Raw genomic sequence first — 20,218 nt, 5'->3', positions numbered from 1 at the left:
GCTCTCTGAAAAGTTTTCTGTGTAAGTGGCAGGTGGGGTGGGGGTCGAACAGTAATAGCAGGGCGAAGCCCCACTGAACAATCTACAGAACCCATTTGTTAGATGTGATAGGTTGCCATTCCTACATAAGTGGCGGATCCTCCCTCTTACCGGGGAGTGCACTGGGGCCTGATGCGGGCTATATGCCAAGCCCCTGGCATATCGCTTAAAGGGAGAAACTGATGTATGGATTGCTGGACTGGAGCTGAGAGACCCAAAGGGTGTGCGGTTGCTCAGATTTCCTTAAAATGCTCTATGGCGGAGTCCAGCTTTACAGCAAATAGGCAGGCGCCTTCGAAAGACATGTCCATTATGGACACCTGGATGTCCCCGGAGAAGCCTCTGGATCTCATCCAGGCATGGGATCTTAGCACCATGTTTGTTCCCGTGGCCCTACCTAGACAATCCATGGGGTCTAGGCCAAATCGGATAAGTCATTTATCTGCATCCTGACCATATAGAATGGTTTGGGCTAAAGAAGCACACAAGTTGTCAGGGACAGTGGGTAAGAGCTCACCAGCCATATCCCTAAAGTGCATGAATGTAGCGTCCAAATAAAATGCTTGCAGTGACCAACCTCAAGGCAAAGCTGGCCGAGAAGAACATCTGCTTCCTGAACGTCGCAGCACATTTTGATTCCATGTCAGGAGGAATGATTAGGAAGGAGTTGGGGCTTACCTTTCTGGTGAAAACCAGCAACACCAAGCTTTCAAGGATTGCATGTTGGGTTAAGAAATACGGGTCACACAGAGCAGGTCTATGGCAAAAGGTGATTTGTCGTTTGACTCGCTGGCCATAGCATCGTTTAGTCCAAATGCCCAATAGCATGTCAGTGAGCACCTCACTAAAAGGCAAAGAAGGTTCTCTTAGTGCCTGGCCAGACTGCAGGACCTCAGTCAGTACATTTATTATTATATCCATAATAGGGAGTTGAAGGGGGTTGAAGGTCATGCACCTTAGCAGACCTCCTAATCACAGTAGCAAAAGACATACTTGTTTTCTGTTGCTATTACAGGAGTGGAAACCAGTCCACCATGATGTGAACAAGCAAGACCATCTTCAATGTGTCCAGTTTGACACCACTGGAGGCCAAAAGTTTGGAAACCTTACACGTCAATACTTAATAAACCAGATTTAGATCCAGGCAAGAAAAACCAACAACTGTAGCACGTGCAGAGAGAAAACTTACAGCACACTACCAGTGTTGGGTATTTTTCTTCTTAAAAATGATAACCCTAATTTGGTGGTTTGTTGTGGGTGTCTGAAAAGCAAAAAATAATTCAAAGTGGGCCGCAGCAACATGGTGGTTACCTGCTGCTTTGGGGGTGAAGGATATATTTAAGACCGTTTCAAGCAGGTTAACCAGTGGGCCACCAATCAACCCTTATAAAAGCTCCTAAATCACTTATTTCCTGTAACAGGTCAGATTCAGTACCAACAGGAGGCCTGGTGTTCTACTCCATTGCTCTTGGACATGTTATAAAGTCCCTTATAGAAATTATGGAAAAGAGGGAAGAGACTGGGCAGTGAGAGTATTGCTGAATAAACTAAAGCAGTGACAAAGGGGAAGAGGCAGCCCAGCCTCAAAGAACATCCAGAAGAATTGATATCCTCCGAATGTATGGATATAGAACTCTTACCAAGAGAAAAGGAACTCATCAGGAGAAATGGTAAATATCAAAAGGACCCAAAATCAATCTTCAAACTAGTGTCATATGAAGATGTACTGAGAGGCTCAATGAAAGCAGTGTGATGGCAAGATTCACCTTCCGGTACAAAGCGGAACCCACTAGTAGCCAAGATTATGTGCTTTATTTTATACTTTCCTTTCACGGTTGTGGTTTTTATGGTACTGAAAAAAAGTACTTCCAAAAATGGCCTAGTACCACGAGCAATGCATGTTTTAGAAGAACCTTAAGGTGTGACTTCAATGTGCCTCCAACAGTTTTGAACTTTTTAAAGTTGCTTGCTGAGGCTACCAGGGAGCGAACCAATATCAACATCTGGTGAAATGGATTCAGCATCACTTATTAGACTTCTCAGGGATTTCGCTGCAAGAGTTGGATCTAAACCAGGTCCAATACATTTGGTGTTGGGTTAAGGTAGAAGAATTCCACAGGACTGGAATGAATTTATTAGTTACAGATATTGCGACTGGTTGCACTGTTTAACAAAAGTTACTTCAAAGTACCGGAGTCTGATCAAGTGGACTGAAACGATCAGGATGTACAACCTTTATCTAACTACAGATATATGAGAAAATACACATTTCATTTTTGTAGTTATGGGCTGTCGATACTGTCCACATTTTGTGCTTACAAACCATCAGCCTTGCTCAATACCATGGTCCAGGCCATGACAAAAGAATGTCTTTTGAAAATAGAAATCTTTATTCATTTATTTTTTAAATAATTTTTATTAGTACTGAAACTATCATAAGACTACCACTGGTACAATCGGCAGTGACATAGCACTCTTTAATGTTACCTATTTGCTTTGTTTCAAAGTATAAATACTGAATTATAACCACTTGGTACGTTGATATATGGTCAACATACAGAAATACAAATAACTAAATTGAGAAAACAATAGCAGTTCACTCAGTTTGTGCATAAAGTAGGAAACAGGCAGAGCAGTGACTTATTAAGCATGCTTAGTGGGTACCCAAGGCTCAGTCCCATTGTCCTAAGCTTTATATAGTTGCAAGAGAGAACTAATCTATAGCCATCAAATCTGCCCATTCCCACTCATGAACACTCGTCCAAGCTTCCCTACCTATCCCTCAAACTCATACTGCCCTATCTGAGAAGGCGTCTTTTGAATACTCAGCTTTACCATACTGAGGGCTCCAGTTCAGCAGCACACCGAGTTCTTTAACAACCACATCGATCTGTTCAAGAAGGATATTCAGAGACATCGTAGCAAGACAAATCTGCATTCAATACACTGTAGAATGATTTGTATTCAATTTTAGGAACAGTGTGGTCATGCCGAATAGGCCTCAATTCTCACAAAACAAAACAGTTAGTTAAAAGGATAAAGACACAAAGATCCACCAACCTCAAAGCTGAGTTTGGCTGTGAAGGGATCATCTTCCAAACTGTCAGTGCTGTCATCCAGCCTCAACGTCTGAGCATCTTGGTGTAGTTGTTAAGGATATTAACTGTACTGCGTACACTGTTTGAGAACAAACTGGACAAGAAACGTTTTTCCACACAAGGCACAAATGGGTAAGGACTAAAACATATCAGACATCATCTCCAGACCATCAGGCAATGAAGCACACAAACCATAGAAAAACATGGAACTGAACAGCAATAATGTACTGCCCAATAGTTTACACTTAAAATGTCGGTTAATTTAATCCATTCATTGTTGATTGTCCGTCCTTGCATCTTATCATACCTTCTTTCACCTCCAGAATGAGTATAGCTACAAAGTAAATATAAATGAAAGATTTCTCAAGGTCCATCAAATTATCTGTGCTTTAAAACTTCACAAACTCTAGACAGGACCCTCATGGATCTCCAAGGGAGGGAAACCAAGTGTGGGTTTCCAAAGAGATGCATGCATGCTGTGAATGTCCAAGGGAAAGGGGAGGGCATCCACGTTCTGAAGAAAACAAAATAATTTTCTTTATCCCACTAAATCTGATGCTTAGATATTTAATTGAATCAGCCAGTATTACATATTTTAGCCAAATGTTTGTGTTATCTGCAACATTGTCCTCCTGCATAGCACATGGAGAATACCTCCTCATGAGCTGCATGCTTACCTAGATAGAACAGGTGCTTCAGCCTTGCCAAGCAGCACTGGATACCAGAGCTGCAACCCTCTCAGTTAATAAATAGACGACGACCTGTTCTCAGTATGAAGCGGAATGCGCGGTGCGCAGACAGTTTAAGTGCAGCAGCGACCTAGACACCAGGCAGCCATCTTGCATACTCTGCTAGAAGCAGAATGTCAGAACTGGCTAGGCAGAATGAAGTGACAACAGCACTGAGAGGGAAACCACAGGATTCCGAGATAAACAGGAAAACAAAGCTCGCCTCTCAGCATATGAACATTAGAAAATGCACAGTACCAAATAATGAACCTGCATCATCTAACAAATGTAAAGCTCTTTGTTATGTTGTTATGAGGATTTGTATATCAAGCTTATCACCCGAGGAGTATCCGAGCACTGGAGTAGATGAATAGGCCGATCGGGTTCCTAGTTTAATAGCCAGGTCTTCAGTTTTTTTGGTGAAACTAGAGTAGGGATGGAAAGGTCCTGATGTGTTGGTGGAAGGCTGTTCAAGGATTTGGCAGCGATGTAGGAGAAGGAGCGTACTATTGATTTGCTGTGTGGCTTAGCGCAGTTGCCTGTTGGGTTGGTGGAAGTTGAGTCATTGCTGAGGTCGGAAGGTCCAACGTTCTGGAGGGCTTTGTATGTGTGGATGAGCAGTTTGATTTGGCATCACTTCTGGATTGGTAGCCAGTGTAGCTCTCTGAGGTGTGGTGTGATGTGTGCACTGAGAGAGATGTTGAGGATGAGTCTGGTGACGGTGTTCTGGATGGTCTTGAGTCTTTGTATGAGTTGATTCACAATGCTGGCGTAGAGTGCGTTGCCGTAGTCTAGTCTGCTGGCGATGAGGGCCTGGGCGACCATGCGTATGCTGTCAGGGAAGAGTCATCATAATATTTTGCAGAGCATACGTGGGATGAAGAAGCAGGAGGAGGTGATGGTGTTAACTGGTTTGGCCATCATGAGTCTGTCGTCCAATATGATGCAGAGGTTTTTGGCATGGTCAGTGGGAGTGTGCGTGCCCCAGGTCTGTTGGCCACCAGGAGGAGTCCCATGGAGAGCTCTTGTTCCAGAAGTTCAGGACTTCTGTTTTATCAGTGTTGAGTTTTAGGCAGTTCTGTTTCATACAGTTTGCTACATTTGACATGCAGGTGATTAAGTTCATCATGGTGGGTCGTTGTTGTCTGTGAGGGAGAGGATGAGCTGGGTGTCATCTGCATAGGAGACAATGTTGAATCTGTGGGATCTTATGACATTAGCGAGTGGTGCATTGTTGACGTTGAAGAGGGTAGGGCTCAGGTTGATCCTTGAGGTACTCAGCCGATGAGATTCTTGGGTTCGGAAGTATAGGATGGCAGCCTGACTCACTGGGTCCTGTAGGAGAGAAAAGAGGCCAGCCATCTCAGGGCTACTCTGGAGTTGTGAAGTCTTCAGATGAGGGTGCTGTGGGAGACCGTGTTGAACGCTGCAAGGAGGTCGAGTAGTATGAGTAGTATGGTTTCCTCTTTGTCCATGATGGTCCGGATGTCCTTAGTAGCTATCATGAGAGCGGTTTCCGTGCTGTGAAATCTAGATCCCGAGAAAAGTGCAGTAGGTGTTGTTGTTCAAGATGGTTAGAGAGTTGTTTGTTGATAGCTTTCTCCATGACTTTGGATGGGAAGGGCAGGAATGAAATGGGTCTGCAGCTGCTGAGCTCTTTTGGGTCTGCCGTGTTTTTTTCAGGAGAGCTGTGATTGTCACATGTTTCCAGTTGTCCGGGAAGGTTTCACTTTGGATGGAGGTGTTGATGATGGTGGTGAGGTGGGAGCTGATCAGAGTTCCTCCTAAGTTGTAGATATTGTGGAGGCAAGGGTTGATGGAGGCCCCGGAGTGCACATGATTTCAGTGGGTGTCTTCTAGGGTCAGGGATTATCAGTTTGTGATCTGGAGGTCCGATTTAGTAATGGTGGGCAACTGGTTGATGATTTCTTGTGTCTTACAATGGGGGGGTCGAAGTTGCTGTAGATCCTGAGGATTTTGTTGTGAAAGAAATAAGAGAGGTTGTCGCAGAGGTCCGGCAAAGGGGCGATTGAGTTGATGATGGCTAGTGGATTGAAGAACTCTTTGACGATGTTGAAGAGCTATTTGCAGTTGGAGTTGTTTTCCAGTCTCAGAGCAGGGGCTGTTTTTCTTGCCTCGTTGGGTTGGGTGTGGTATTTTCTGAGAGCAGACAAGTAAGTGTTTATTGCAGTGCTGTCCGTCTGGTTCTAAATTTTCTCTCCAACTGTTTGCAGTGGTGTTTGGAGTTTTTAAGGTCTTTGGTGATGAGATCTTCTTTGCGACTGATGGGATGGTCTTTGGTGATATAGTCGAGGTCTTCACCAGCGAAGCAGCAGAGACAGAGAGACCATCAACAATGGCTTTTACTTTGTCATCAATTGTAAGGTCCACATCAAGTAGGGTTTAAGTGCCAGTACTGACAGTGTCAGCAGAGCAGGAATTTCACACCAATTTGTGTGCAGGCTGGTCCTCAGCATTTTTGGATGTCTTTCCAGATGAAGACATTGTTTAGCCCTTCGTGGAGGTAGATGCAGGTGCTTCAGAGTCAAACTCCAACTGGAGGAGCTGCTCATGTTTACTTTCATGCACAGTCTTCATTGAAGTGCTTGGAAGAGCACTTAGCACAGAATCAGCTCCAGATGAAGAAGCATCCCCTTTAGAGGGGGAAAAGATCTTCTTAAGAGCACATAAGGACAGCTTATGTTTCCTGTCTTAACATTTTTCAAAGGTATGTCTTGTGAAACGATCATTGGAATAGAAACAGACAGTAAATGCACGGATTATGCAAATCATCTGCATACATTTTCTTTAGTCTACTCCAGGCAGAATTTGAAGAGCGATCTATTCTGTTACTCTGCCATGGAGGCAGTGAAGATGCCCACCTTGGCCACAGTATACAGAAGTAAACAAACATTAAACAACTGACAGTGGATTGGAGCTGAAGCTGGGCTGCCTGAAGACTAGAGACCAGGTACAAGCAAAAACCCAGTAAACAATAAGGATTAAGATATCAAAGAGCCACTGAGGAGCCAAGATGGCGACGGAGACGGACGAGTAGTCGCCCGGCTCCCCGAGCCTGTGTTCCCTGCTACATTATCCTGACCCTGATCCTGCTACAACGCGGCAGTGGACGGAAGTAGAAAGCGCGCTGATGCCGGGGGTGTTTGTCCGGAGTCCCTACCTGCCCGCTCGCTGGTCCTGTTGGCGTGTTGACCCGACGGCCATTGCCGACCCTGGGACTGGTCCCCGTATCGCCGCGCACCGCTGGAGACGGCTGGAGCTCCTGAGGGCCGACCTATGAGCGATGTGACTGCCTTTCCCCTGCCAATCTGTGGGCTGTGACGGCGCCTGTACTGACCCCACCAGTGTACTGTGTGTTTCGACCGACAGTGGGTCTTCTTTGCTGCTCCTTTTTGTGCGACGCTGAGGGGTACCGCGCCGTTCCTTTCTTTGTTGCCGCGGACCTGGTTGCGTGGGCTCGCCCGGGTGCTTCTTCCGGCTTTATCCTGCACGACGGCGGCTTGGATGCCTGTCGCACGATAGTGGCGAGCCCGGCTTTTGCCCTGTGGTTGTACTCCCGTGGCCCACTGTCTGATTCACCTACGCGGTCAGTGTTCCCACTGTTGCTTCAACATGGCGGCCGCCCCCTCCGCGGTCATGGTGGATTACATCTTGTCTCCCGACGGGGTCACCCTGCCTGGCACCGGGAAGTGTGTGGACTGTCGTGGCGCACCTCGGCTTACGGACACCTTGTATCGCCCGCCTGTCTTCACCCGTGCCTCCGTGATTGCCGCGATTGCCGACTTGAGGGCGGAATGGCGTGAGTGTTTTCGCGCACTCTGTGCAAAAATGGACGGTGTCGCTCTTAGATCGGAGAGTGCTTTGCCTTCTGGCTCCCCTTGCTGCATCGATCGATCCCCTCCCTACATCGCTAGAGGTACAGTGTTGCCCCGTGAATGTGCGATGGAGCAACTTTTTGTCAGTGATGGCTTTAGCGGACTGCTGCCAGATCGTCCTATCGATGCTACATTGTATCCTATCCTGCCACAATTCCCTGATACTGGTTCTTTATTTTTGTTCATGGCTCCGCTGGCGCTGCAGCTACTTTGTTTGACTGTATCTGCCATGTACACTGGGACAGCAATTTCTTGTTCGATACGACGACGGATGGAACTGTGGATGGACTTCTTCTGGATCGCTTTCATTGCAAGTGTTTGTGGGTGTCCATTTTGTGTTTGGGGACTTTCTCTTCGCCGAAGGCGGCCATCTTATCCCTTTGTTCTAGTTGGGGCGGGTCCTTTTCCGTATGCGTGTTCAGGGAGACGCTTGAGATCTGGCCAGGGTTAAGGGGCCCTAATCTATGTACTGTAATTGAGGGGCGGGTGGGGACCCGGGATGGGACGCTTCCTTGATGCGTGCTGCCATGTGATGTCTCCCCCTGTTTTATTGAGTCTATGAAGGTCCTGATTTGGTCATTAAGTGTGGGGTGGAGATTTTTATGGCCGGGGAGCTCCGGGGACTTGAAAGTGGCCCTCCTCGGGTGTTATAAATTTCTTTTTCTTTTCCTCCTTTTCTAGATCTATATTTCGGGTTCTTTAGTGGGCGACAGACACATTGCCAGGGGGGGGTAGGCCGTAGCCTCTGCATGATGTAGGGTGGGGGGAGGGATTTGTTTTTTGCTTTTAGTTTCTATGGGCCTTATTTTTCTCTATTTCTTTGCACTTTTCTTAACCTATTTCTGTTCTGGGTCCGCTATTGGGGTTAGTGGGGAGTGGGTGGCGCTGTGCATGGTGCGTAACTGCTGGCTACTGGACTTGTCGTTTTATTTTGTACCGCCATGCTGTTTGGAGTTTTACCTTCCACTGTGGTTTCATGTGATGATGTTACCTGCTCCTGTTAGTGCGGCTGTTGTACGGACTCGGTTCTCCTTGATTTCTATTCTTCACTTTTATTTTAGGGTAAAATTTAAAATGTAACCTTCAATGCTCCTGTTACTGGCGGCACGATTCTGTTCAGTGTAATGTTACTTGATTGGGGATGTCTCCTGGTGCCGCCTGGAAACTGTATTGCTTTCTATTGTGCTCCGAAACTTTTTGTGGCCGGCCTGGAGGTTGTAGGCCAGTATTTGTTCTCTGTTTGTGCACAATAAAGGTTTTCAAAAAAAAAAAAAAAAAAAAGAACAAAAAAAGATATCAAAGAGCAGGGCTCTTTCAAAGGACTCTCATCACTCACGCGTGGTAGAAATCGGAGTTAATGTGACTTATATGGGGTTAAGAGCTCACAAATGAGGGGTCTCTCCTACTACAAAAACATGTGTCTTGCCCACTGCAATTTTAACGCGGTTCAATAATATTCTAACTGTACTGAAGATTCTCAGTCTGATGACGCGGAATGATTCAAGTAGGGGGACCTTCAAAAGATTCAATGCTGGAGAAGAACACAGTATCCATTTATATTCCTTTTCAGCAAGAATTCTTCCATTTACAACTTTACTAAATCTTTACCACGAAGGAACAGAAGCAACTATGGTTCAAACAAACATATAGAAAAAGAAGGAAGGTTTAAAATTTGTCTTCCCAAGCATCAAACAATAACAAGAATTCATAAAGATAGACATGCATTTAGTTGAAGAATCATGCACATTTCCGATCCAGAAACTGAATTTGTACATTTTCTGGGAGATGGCTGCACTGGGAAGTGTTTAGCAGCTGGAATCATTATACATATATTCATAGCTTTAGCATGTTACGTAGGCTGTCTCAAACTAATAGTGCAGGGAAAACGACAGCTGAAAAATTTAGATCTCCCGCCTTGTAGGGTGAAGGTCAAATTCCTGAGAGTGGGCACTTCTCAAATACTACAAGGAATAGAAACATTATTTATCTCTCAACACATTTATTAGACCTAGCCTTGTAAATGCATATCATTAATTTGTATGTCTTTTCACTGTTCCGTCGACCTGCCCTGGTATTAGCTATATGTGCGAGTGGTGCCGGGTCTTTATTATCACTAACATGGCGGACCATTAGATCATTTTTCGTTTTTAGGTTTAGATAGCATGTGGTCCTATTCTCAATTTTTTATGTTTAGTTATAGAGTGTGGGTAACAAGACTTGTGATTCTATTTTCAATTTTAATGTTAAAATACTAACTGTGTGAGAATCTTTGACAAAAGTTCAGGATAGAGTTTGGCCATCACTTTCTCAGGACAGACGGTATCACAAAGAATACATTTAGAAGGCATGATTGCTCAAATCTATATGGCTCAACAGACTGGCTAAATGATTACAGAAGCATATCTTAGCCACCCTTCCTCAGAATAGGTCTTGAAAACCAATGTGGTGATCAGAGTCCAGTTCATAGTGGGCGCCCGTCCGCGCCTGGATCGCGCCCAGTGCCAGTAGCCCTGGTCTCCACGAATGCCGTGTCGCCTGTCTGCTACGACTCCAGCACCCTCCACGCACTCAACGCCGGACGATCAGGCACCTGCTGCCTGGTCGCCCCAAAGCACACCCAAGGACCCTTCTCCTGCCGGAACTGCAGCTTCACCAGCATCCGACTCGCCAACCCACCCACCGGGAAAGAACCCAACCATCTCAGATGCATCCTTCTCAACACACGCACCGCCCGCAAACATGCAGTTGAAGTCTGGGACCTACTCGACTCAACCTCCCCAGATGTCGCCTTCCTGACGGAGACCTGGCTGAACCCCTTCTCGGCACTCGACATCGCCATAGCCATCCCAGATACGAGATCGTCCGCAGGGACCGCAACAACGGAGTAGGAGGAGGAATCGCCATTGTCCACAGGAACACTCTCAGATCTCGACCAACACCGACGACACCCTCCGCACCGCCGAACACCTGCACTTCCAGATCCACACTGATCCCAACACCACCCTCAGAGGAACCCTCGTCTACAGACCCCCCGGACCCTGGCCACAGTTCAGCGTCTGCATCCCCGACTTGGTCAACACACACGCCCTCGCCTCCACGGACTGCATCCTCCTCGGGGACCTGAACTTCCACCTCGAGAACAACATTGACACCAATGACACCACCCTGATCGCCAAACTCGGACTCAGACAACTCATCACAACACCCACCCACTCCGCCGGCCACACACTCTACCCCATCTTCTCCGCAAGCTCCCACGTCTCCTTCAACCACAACACCAAACTCCACTGGACCGACCACCGCTGCATCCACTTCACCTTCCGGAAACCCATCACGCACCATCGCACCCAACAGACCCCTCCCTGCTACTAAGTCACCGAAGACCAGCTAACCACCACCTTCGCCCGGAGCCCACCCGCCGACCCCACCGACCTGACACCGCCGCCCACAACCTCAGACAGTGGATCGACGACTGCGCCAACACCCTCGCACCGCTCAAGAAACCCTCCAACAGCCACACCAGCAAGAAAGCCAGCTGGTTCACTGAAGACCTCCAGGCCTCCAATCAAACCTGCCGAAAGCTTGAGAAGAAATGGCACCGTGAACGAACACTGGACAGCTACGCATCCCACAAGATCGCCACCCGCAGACACCATCACCTCATCAGATTCGCCAAAAGGGCCTACTTCAAAGACCGCCTAGACAACAACGCGCACAACAGCAAAGAGCTTTTCAACATTGTAAAGGAACTCTCCAACCCCAGCTCCAACACCAATGACATCCCACCTTCGCAAGACCTGCGACGCACTTGCCACCTTCTTCCATCGCAAGATCGCAGACATCCACGACAGCTTCAACGCCACGACCATCCAGACAACCACTGAGACCCCCGCCCCCACGGCCACCATCCGCACTGACTGCCTGCTCTCCTGGACCAACATAAACGACGACGACACCATCAAAAACATGAACACCATCCACTCCGGAACTGAGTCAGACCCATGCCCACACCACATCTGCAACAAAGCCAGCACCACCATCACACACCGGAAAGCCATCAACATCTTCTTCGAGACTGCAACCTTCCCGGAGAGCTGGAAGCACGCCGAGATCAACGCCTTACTCAAGAAATCCAAGGTAGACCCCAAGGACCTCAAGAATTCCCGGCCCATCTCCCTGCTCCCGTTCCTGGCGAAGGTCATCGAGAAGACAGTCAACAAACAACTGATCCGCTACCTCAAGTAGAACAGCATCCTGGACCCGTCCCAGTCTGAATTCCACAGCAACCACACTGCCCTCATCGCCCCCACCGATAACATCAGGGCCCTGCTTGACAACGGAGAAACCGCGACCCTCATCCTCCTGGACCTGTCAGCCGCCTTCGACACAGACTGCCACCGCACACTACGCACATGCCTCCATGACGCCGGGATCCAAGAGAAGGACCTGGACTGGACCACCTCCTTCATCTCCGGCAGAACACAGAGCGTCCGTCTCTCCCCCTTCCCCTCTGAAGCCACCGAGATCATATGCGGCGTACCCCAGGGCTCATCCCTCAGCCCAAAGCTGTTTAACATCTACATAGCACCGCTCGCCCACGTCACCTGACTGCGCGACCTCAACATCATCTCTTACGCCGATGACACCCAGCTGATCCTCTCCCTCACCAAGGACCCCCCACGCTGCCAAAACCAACCTCCAGGAAGGAATAAAAGCTGTCGCCGAGTAGATGAAGAACAGCCGACTGAAGCTGAACTCGGACAAGACGGAAGTCCTCATCCTCGGAACCACCCCCTCGGCCTGGGACGACTCCTGGTGGCCGACAGCACTTGGAACAGCTCCAACACCCACCGACCACGCATGGAACATAGGGGTCATCCTCGACTCCACCCTCTCCATGACAAAGCAGGTCAACGCCGTCTCTTCCTCCTGCTTCAACATCCTCCACAGGCTCCGCAAGATCTACACGTGGATCCCAACCGAAACAAGAAGAACGGTCACCAGGCCCTCGTCAGCAGCAGGCTGGACTATGGAAACGCCCTCTATGCAGGCGCCCTGGCCAAGCTCCTGAAACGACTTCAACGCATCTAGAACGCCTCTGCACGCTTGATCCTCGACATCCCCTGCCGCAGCCACATCACACCCCACCTGAGAGACCTGCACTGGCTCTCCAGCAACAAAAGGATAACCTTCAAGCTCCTCACCCATGCTCACAAGGCACTCCACAACACCGCACCAGCGTACCTCAACAGACGACTCAGCTTCTTCACCCCCACCCGCCAGCTTCGCTCCGCCGACCTTGCCACAGTCCCCCGCATCCGAAGAGCGACCACCAGCGGCAGATAGTTCTCCCACCTCGCCGCCAAGACCTGGAACACCCTCCCCACCCACCTACACCAGAGCCGAGACCTGATGGCCTTCAAAAGACTCCTCAAGACCTGGTTCTTTGAGCAGTAGCAGCATCCCCCCTCCCCCTGTCCCTGTCCCCCCCCCCCCAGCGTGTCGAGACTCTCATGGGTAAGTAGTGCGCTTTGCAAATGTTCTGATTGATTGATTGTGCAATTCACAAAAAGTAATGTAGGAATAGGCATATATCCATGGTGGGGATCAGATTATAAAGACCAGAAATGTATAGCCGATTGAGTTTTAAATAATTATTCTCTATCAAGCCAATTAGGTATTACCTGGCTAAAAATGCGAGAAAGCCTCCAGTGCTGTGAGGGCCTGAGTTTCAAGTGTCATCAGTAAGGTGCTTATCGGAAGCACTAAAAGGACCTTAAATTCAAGAAAGTCCACAATACAATAGTACATTATGACATAGAAGTGCAATGCTCCAACACTATTACCTTTGAAAGATTCACCCTTTCTTTGGCAGACACATAATAAGTATGCACGCATACATGTACTAATCCACAGCATACAAAAAAGGCAGCCAAGTAGCACAATTATCTCACCCCAAATGTATCCTTCACCCCTAATATATCACCCCTAATATGAAGAGGCCACAGAAGAGGAGAATATGTCTTTTCCAGTCAGTGCTGAATTATATACTTTATACAGAGCGCAGTCGCAAACCAGGAGTCCACCATACAGATGGCTGATGGTAAAGAAAAGAAGTTGTTTCTAACAAGACAAAAATGAAGACGCGCACATCTGTGGAACAATATCCTGCAAGGCAAAATCCCTCCCCATTGAGGATACCGTTGGTCAATGATTCTTGCCACTTGCCATGACCCTGTTCAGGTTTTGGAGCTTCGAGGTTTATCAGGGAAACTGCTTCTTCATCTGAGATCCCCTCCTCTAAATAGAACTCCACCAGAGGTAAGACTTCTAAAAACAAAAGGAGAGAAAGAGTCAGAGAGAGGGACGTGTGTGTGTGTGTGTGTGTGTGTGTGTGTGTGTGTGTGTATTAAAAAAAACAGGGTAAGCTGTCCCGGTTTGATTTTAGTAAAATAACTGCTCCCACATATTGTATAACAATGAAGTATACCTTAGTGCACAGTTGAGCATGATTTTAACATGTCGAGTAAACGGTCTAGTCGTTCTAGTCCACAATGGCCTTTCTCAAGGCAAGGAATGCAACTTCTCTCACTTCCCCATAACATGGCCTGCAGATATCGAGCATGAAATATGTACTTCAAGATGAGCTGAAAATGAATACAATGTAGAACAAGCATTGACGAAGCTAATCGGTTTGAGTTGGCGGCCAGCCTTTTGGTTTTGCCAATGCTTGTTTTGTTTTACCACATATTGTCCTACAGCATTATAATGGGAGCTGCCAGGCACTTGTCAGTATTAAAAAAAAAAAAAAAAGATTTGGCAAAAATAAATACTTTTTGGTTCTCAAAATACACACACTGCCATAGTCTTGTGCTATAACCAGAAACCTTTCATGGCATGATCTTAACTAGGATGTAATTTCACAAAACAGTTCATGCGTGTGACTAAGTGAAGAGGAATATATTACACTATAAACCTCAAGCTGACTAAAAATAGGTCACCTTTCCCTGAAGGTTTTCAGAGCTCCGCTTTTATATCATAAATCTTTGAAAGCAACATACACCTTATTAATAATTAAATCTGGGATTGATATAGCATGAAAGGTGTGAATGACTAAGCTCTCATAAGACCTGCGTAGACTAAGGAACTTTATTAATCTAGGCCTTCCGGACAAACTCCTGCATTATCTACAGCTTGTTTAGGATATCACTGCCCGACTTCTAATGGGGGTAGGGAGATGGGATCAGGTAAGGAGATGGGATCACTCCCAACGACTACCAAGGATCTTTATGCTTCTCTGAAACATTTATGTTGGGTATTCCCAGATATAAATTGGTGTCATTTAACCACACAGTAGCTTTCAAATCAGTATAACACACAAGGCAATAAACTAAGTAGGGTGAAATTCCTACAAGCAAATCCACCAGATGTCAGACAATCCATCCACTAAGATCATCTCCTGATCGCCTAATGCCTATTCCCAGATCTTCATTAGGACAAATGTTTTCAGTGCACTGCATTAATTATGGAAAGCTCTTCCTAAGCATACATGCACTACCCAGGATCATCTGCCATTTGGAAAAAATTCTTAAATCATGTCTCTTCTCTAACCCGCAACTTTAAAACCAGAGCAGAAGCACTTGTTGATACCCAATTGCATCACATCCAAGCACAGCCCCTAACAGGACTTGGTAATCATTGTACTCTGATGGTCAAACTCACACAATGACCTTTGTAAATACAACCCAAACCAGACATGGAGGCCATAACTCACCACAATGAGCCTGCCATTCAACCTACGGCTACTGACACAACAAAATAGTTCAATGTTGAAGTAAAAATACTCAGAACAATGAACACAAAATAACAACACAACTAATCTCAGATAAGCTTACTGTCTTTTTAATCTCCTAACCAACGCTCGTTTCCTTGAATCAACTCAATAGTATATAGTATATTTTCACTAATATGTAAAACATGGTCCGGGCAATCCTAGAACATGCAACAGTTAATTTGCTTCCACGTGGCCAGCAAAAGACACAGACTAGCAATCCACAAACACGCACATCGATATCTCTAAAGTATATGTAGCACAGAAACCAGGCATTGAACACATAGGACACAGTAAGAAACACACTAAAAAACTCAGCACAAGGTAATGATTGAGAAAGTTCTTCATAGGTAAGACAAGTGTAATGCTTAGGTGAGAATCAGAGGCATCTGTGGCATACGCTTCAAAGGCATTAAGCCCTCAAATATCTTGTGGCAGGTGATGCAAGTTGGAGCATAATGAGCTGACAAAATAGTGTGAGGCTGAATGACAGAGAATGTGAGCATCAGCCACTGGGGGATAGATGATTTGTGGGAACAGATCTGTGGCAGACTAGATGTGAACAGTGTAGGCTGGGGTTTGTCTAGCTAACTACCCAGGAGAACACAGAAAGGGGAACAGCTAACTGGTGATAGGTGTATTGTTTTTTATTCTTAAATAAAAGAACAATTAATGCAGAATAAATTCAGGTGTTACAACAAACAAGAAATGATCAAATAACTTTGCAATTTCAGAATAAGAAAACATCTAAAAAAATATACAATCAATAGGAAACACACACTGTTGATAATTAATAGAAAAGAGGCAGACCATCTGAAAATGTATGAGGGTTGTAATTTGTATAGCTCAGCTCCAAATATATATACTGCATGGACTGCAGACCTGAGCAAAAATGTAAGTAGTTTAAATCAGAGTCTCGCAGTTACAGTAGGGACATTCTGGTGTTTGCACCACTAGCAAATTGAAGCCAAATATTTTCACCTATTTGCATGTTCTCCAATATAAAATTCATGTAGAACCTTCTTATGTAAGGCTCTAACATAGCCTTAAAATAAAACTGAATTTTGCCCAGTTTTACTAAAGGACAACCCAATAGTTTCTTGTATAAGCAGTGGTCCATATCATAATAAAACCTTTTTCTCCTACCAATCTTTTTAGCCATAATTTCATATGTTCATATTGATTCATGATCTCAGGCTTATTTATTCCCAAAGCTTCCACATAAATAATTAATAGCTTGGTGAAGGAATACTTCACAGTACGATCATTTGGCTTTTCCAATACCAAACTACCAGTTTTATAAGAGAGGAAGGAGCCTTAGATAAGTGATAGAAACAGTGTGCCACTTGGGAAAAAGCACAATGTCTCACTTAGTTTAAACCAAGCTGCAAGCTCTTGATCGGGGTACAACGGAGTGCACAAAGATAAGCCTTCCAGAATTGAGATTCAACCAAATCTATTTTTTTGATGGTATTTGAAGGAGAGCCTTGAACAGCAAATTTGGCAATAACTGGAATTTTAGTGATGCAGACTCTTAATGAAGATGACAAGCCTCTTTTACCCAAAGCTTTAAAATTTGGAGTAGGCCATATCCAACACAGCTAGCTTTTGATAACTGCAACCTCAACTGTGATGCCCATGACAGACTATTTGACACTATGGAACCCAAATAAGGATAGGTACTTGTAATTTCGAGAGGATACTGCAAATTACATTTTTTTTTCTTTTTTATAAACTAGTGGAGCTTGAATAAATAGCAAGAGCATTCAACCTATGCTGTAATCCTACCGGCATAAAATTGATGAATACTAAGCCATTCCTAAAATGTTTGCGGATGATTCTACTGTCCCTTGATTGGTTGGAAAAGGATTACAAAGTTTACACATTTGCTTTGGAAAATTTGCAACCATGTTTTGGGTCATTAGCTACAGAGATTCTGGACATTAGTTCAGAACTGATTTCAATCAGGATACATAGTCAACTGTCTGAGTGCAAATGTATCATTGCCTTTACATTTGTGATTTTTTGCTATAACATAGGATGATCCACTTGTTCATAAACAAAATCAACAAATGCTAACTATAATGTCAAGTGTCTACCAAGCACATACTTTTCAGACAAGAATTGCATATACAAGATATTATCAAGTTTCGAGCATGAAGCTCAAACCTGAACTTGCTCATTTGGTAGAAGATGGTTTTAACTGATCCTATCTGTAGATGGTCAATATATACAAATGTGGCACTCTACATATTAAGAATAGTATGCCTTCAAACTAAACAATTATTCAAAAACTGTTTACATTATGTGGGTAAAGCTGCATTTTCCAGGATCATGCCTAGATACGTACAAAAATCATTTTTCTCTATCTAAGCACAGGAAAATGCTAATGAGATGATCAAAAGTTATTTTCACTCATTTAAAAAAATCTAATTCATTGCCAGGGCCAAAGCTCCCTCAGGTAGAGGATGGTGGCAGCCATCTTGTTTCAGGGCTTCTAGAAATTGGTTCAATAAATCAAGAAAAGCTTTTATTTTGGAGATGGTGGGAGCCATCTCTTTTTGGGGCATTCAGAAAGGGGTGTAGTAAATCAATATGTCGTGAAAAAGAGGTCAGATACTACCTTAAAATCTAAACCATTCTGCCTTAAAATGTTTTACCCATATCTCGTGCTGCCCTCATCCAGTTTTAACCATTTTTCGGTCTTTTTGCAGATTCATTGTCTCTTTATTGCTCTAAACTAGTTTAGGAAGTGCATTGCTGGCAGCACTCTTAAATGTAATGCTGCCCAGTTGCAACAAACCTAATATGCACTTCTTATGGGGAATTCCATGAGCTTGTGCCACTTCTATCAGGGCTGATCACCAATTCTCTTAGAACTTTGTTGCGACCTAACTAGGGTGTGTTTCTTAGGTTGGTAAAAGGATAAGTTACTTACCTGTAATCCTAGTTCTCTTCCAGGGGTATCCTCATCAAAGTCATAAGCACTGAATATTCCCGCCCATGTGCGGGACCCCGGAAACAATATAAAAATATATATGTAAAAAACACATATATCTCGCTCCACATATATGTATGTACATATATTATTTTTCTCACACCAATGCAGCTCCATAACTGAGGCTAAAACAATGTAAACACATATACATGCACTGCAATTAGCAAGGAAGCAAAAGAAAAAACACATCAGGTCAAATAACCTTTGAACTTTGTGTTTTAATGAGTAGACCACTCATAAATCCTGAAAATTGCTTGTAAATAGACATTGTTAGCCCTCAGGCTGCATTGCAAAACAATAGCATAGAAAATGAAACCATTTTCAACAACAACTTGCACCGTGCCTTTAAGGCAGCCATGACCCCAGGGTTCCCATCATGCCTCAGGGGTGACAGTTAGGTCAGTTGTTCTTTGCATAACCCTGAAGACAGGGCTCAACCACAAGAGTGACATAGTGCCAAATCTCATTTACCTGGGGAGGCGGGTGGGTTGCTTATGACTTTGATGAGGATACCCCTGGAAGAGAACTAGGATTACAGGTAAGTAACTTATCCTTCTCTTCCAGGGGATCCTCATCAATAGTCATAAGCACTGAATAGAATAGCAAGCCCATCAACCACCTGCAGGTAAATGAGAAGTACATGACCCAACCAAGCCAGAACAGCCGAATAACTCAGCTGTTAAACAGATTCCTCAGGGAGGCCTGGCCCACCTGGGTATCTGCTCTCGTGTCAGAATCTAGACAGTAATGTCTGGTAAATGTATGGACAGACCTCCAGGTCGCCGCTTTACAAATCTCAGACATGGGCACACCATGTAGGTAAGCCGCCGTGGCCGCTCTACCTCTAGTAGAATGCGCTTTAGGCGCAAACCCCAGAGGTTTCTGCGCCAACTGGTAAGCAAGTTTGATACACGAAACGATCCACCTGGAAATGGAACGTTTCGATGCTGCATGGCCAGTTCTGATCGATCCGTAGTTAATAAACAATTGATCAGAATGTCGAATAGACTTGGACCTGTCCAGATAGAACTTTAAAACCCTTTTCAGGTCCAAAGAGTGTAAAGCCCTCTCAGCTGGAGTAGAGGGATTAGGAAAGAAAGTGGGTAAAGAGATAGACTGATTGACATGAAAATCTGACACCACTTTCGGCAGGAAAGAGGGGTGCGTCCTGAGCACCACTCTATTCAAATGAAACACTGTATACGGTTCTTTAGTACATAGGGCCTGAATTTCGCTCACCCTACGGGCTGACGTAATCGCTACCAAAAAAGCCGCTTTCCAGGAAATATGCTGTAAAGTAGCTTTATGAATGGGCTCAAAGGGTGGGCCCATCAACTTTGATAGTACTAGGTTCAGCTCCCAGGGAGGAGAAGGAGGCCGTACAGGAGGGTACACCTTTTTCAGACCTTGCAGGAAATCTTTTACTGCTGGCAACTGGAAAAAAAGAGGTTTGTGAAGGTGATCGCCTATAAGCAGTTATAGCAGCTAGATGCACCTTAATGGAGTTAAACTTCAAACCTGCTTTAGCCAGGTACAACAAGTATGGAAGAACTGCTTCTTCCTGACTCTTCACCGGATTGTGACCATTCTGCACGCACCACATATAGAACCTCTTCCACTTGCATGCG

General features: G+C 45.4%; 1 protein-coding gene across 1 annotated transcript in view; it reads right to left on the bottom strand.

The window, feature by feature from the left end:
- Positions 1-20,218, bottom strand: part of IFT122 (intraflagellar transport 122) — a 402,329-nt gene that overhangs the window by 54,501 nt on the left and 327,610 nt on the right. Inside the window, exons 26-27 of the mRNA XM_078661691.1 lie at positions 13,963-14,091; positions 3,100-3,176 (exon numbers count right to left, since the gene is read on the bottom strand). Coding sequence (XP_078517817.1) covers positions 3,100-3,176; positions 13,963-14,091 — 206 coding nt within the window. The remainder of the gene's footprint in view (positions 1-3,099; positions 3,177-13,962; positions 14,092-20,218) is intronic.

This window comes from Lissotriton helveticus, chromosome 9 (assembly GCF_964261635.1).
Source record: "Lissotriton helveticus chromosome 9, aLisHel1.1, whole genome shotgun sequence".
NCBI lineage: Eukaryota > Metazoa > Chordata > Amphibia > Caudata > Salamandridae > Lissotriton > Lissotriton helveticus.
The sequence above is the reverse complement of the archived record's forward strand: the minus strand, read 5'-3'. Positions and strand labels throughout refer to the sequence as shown.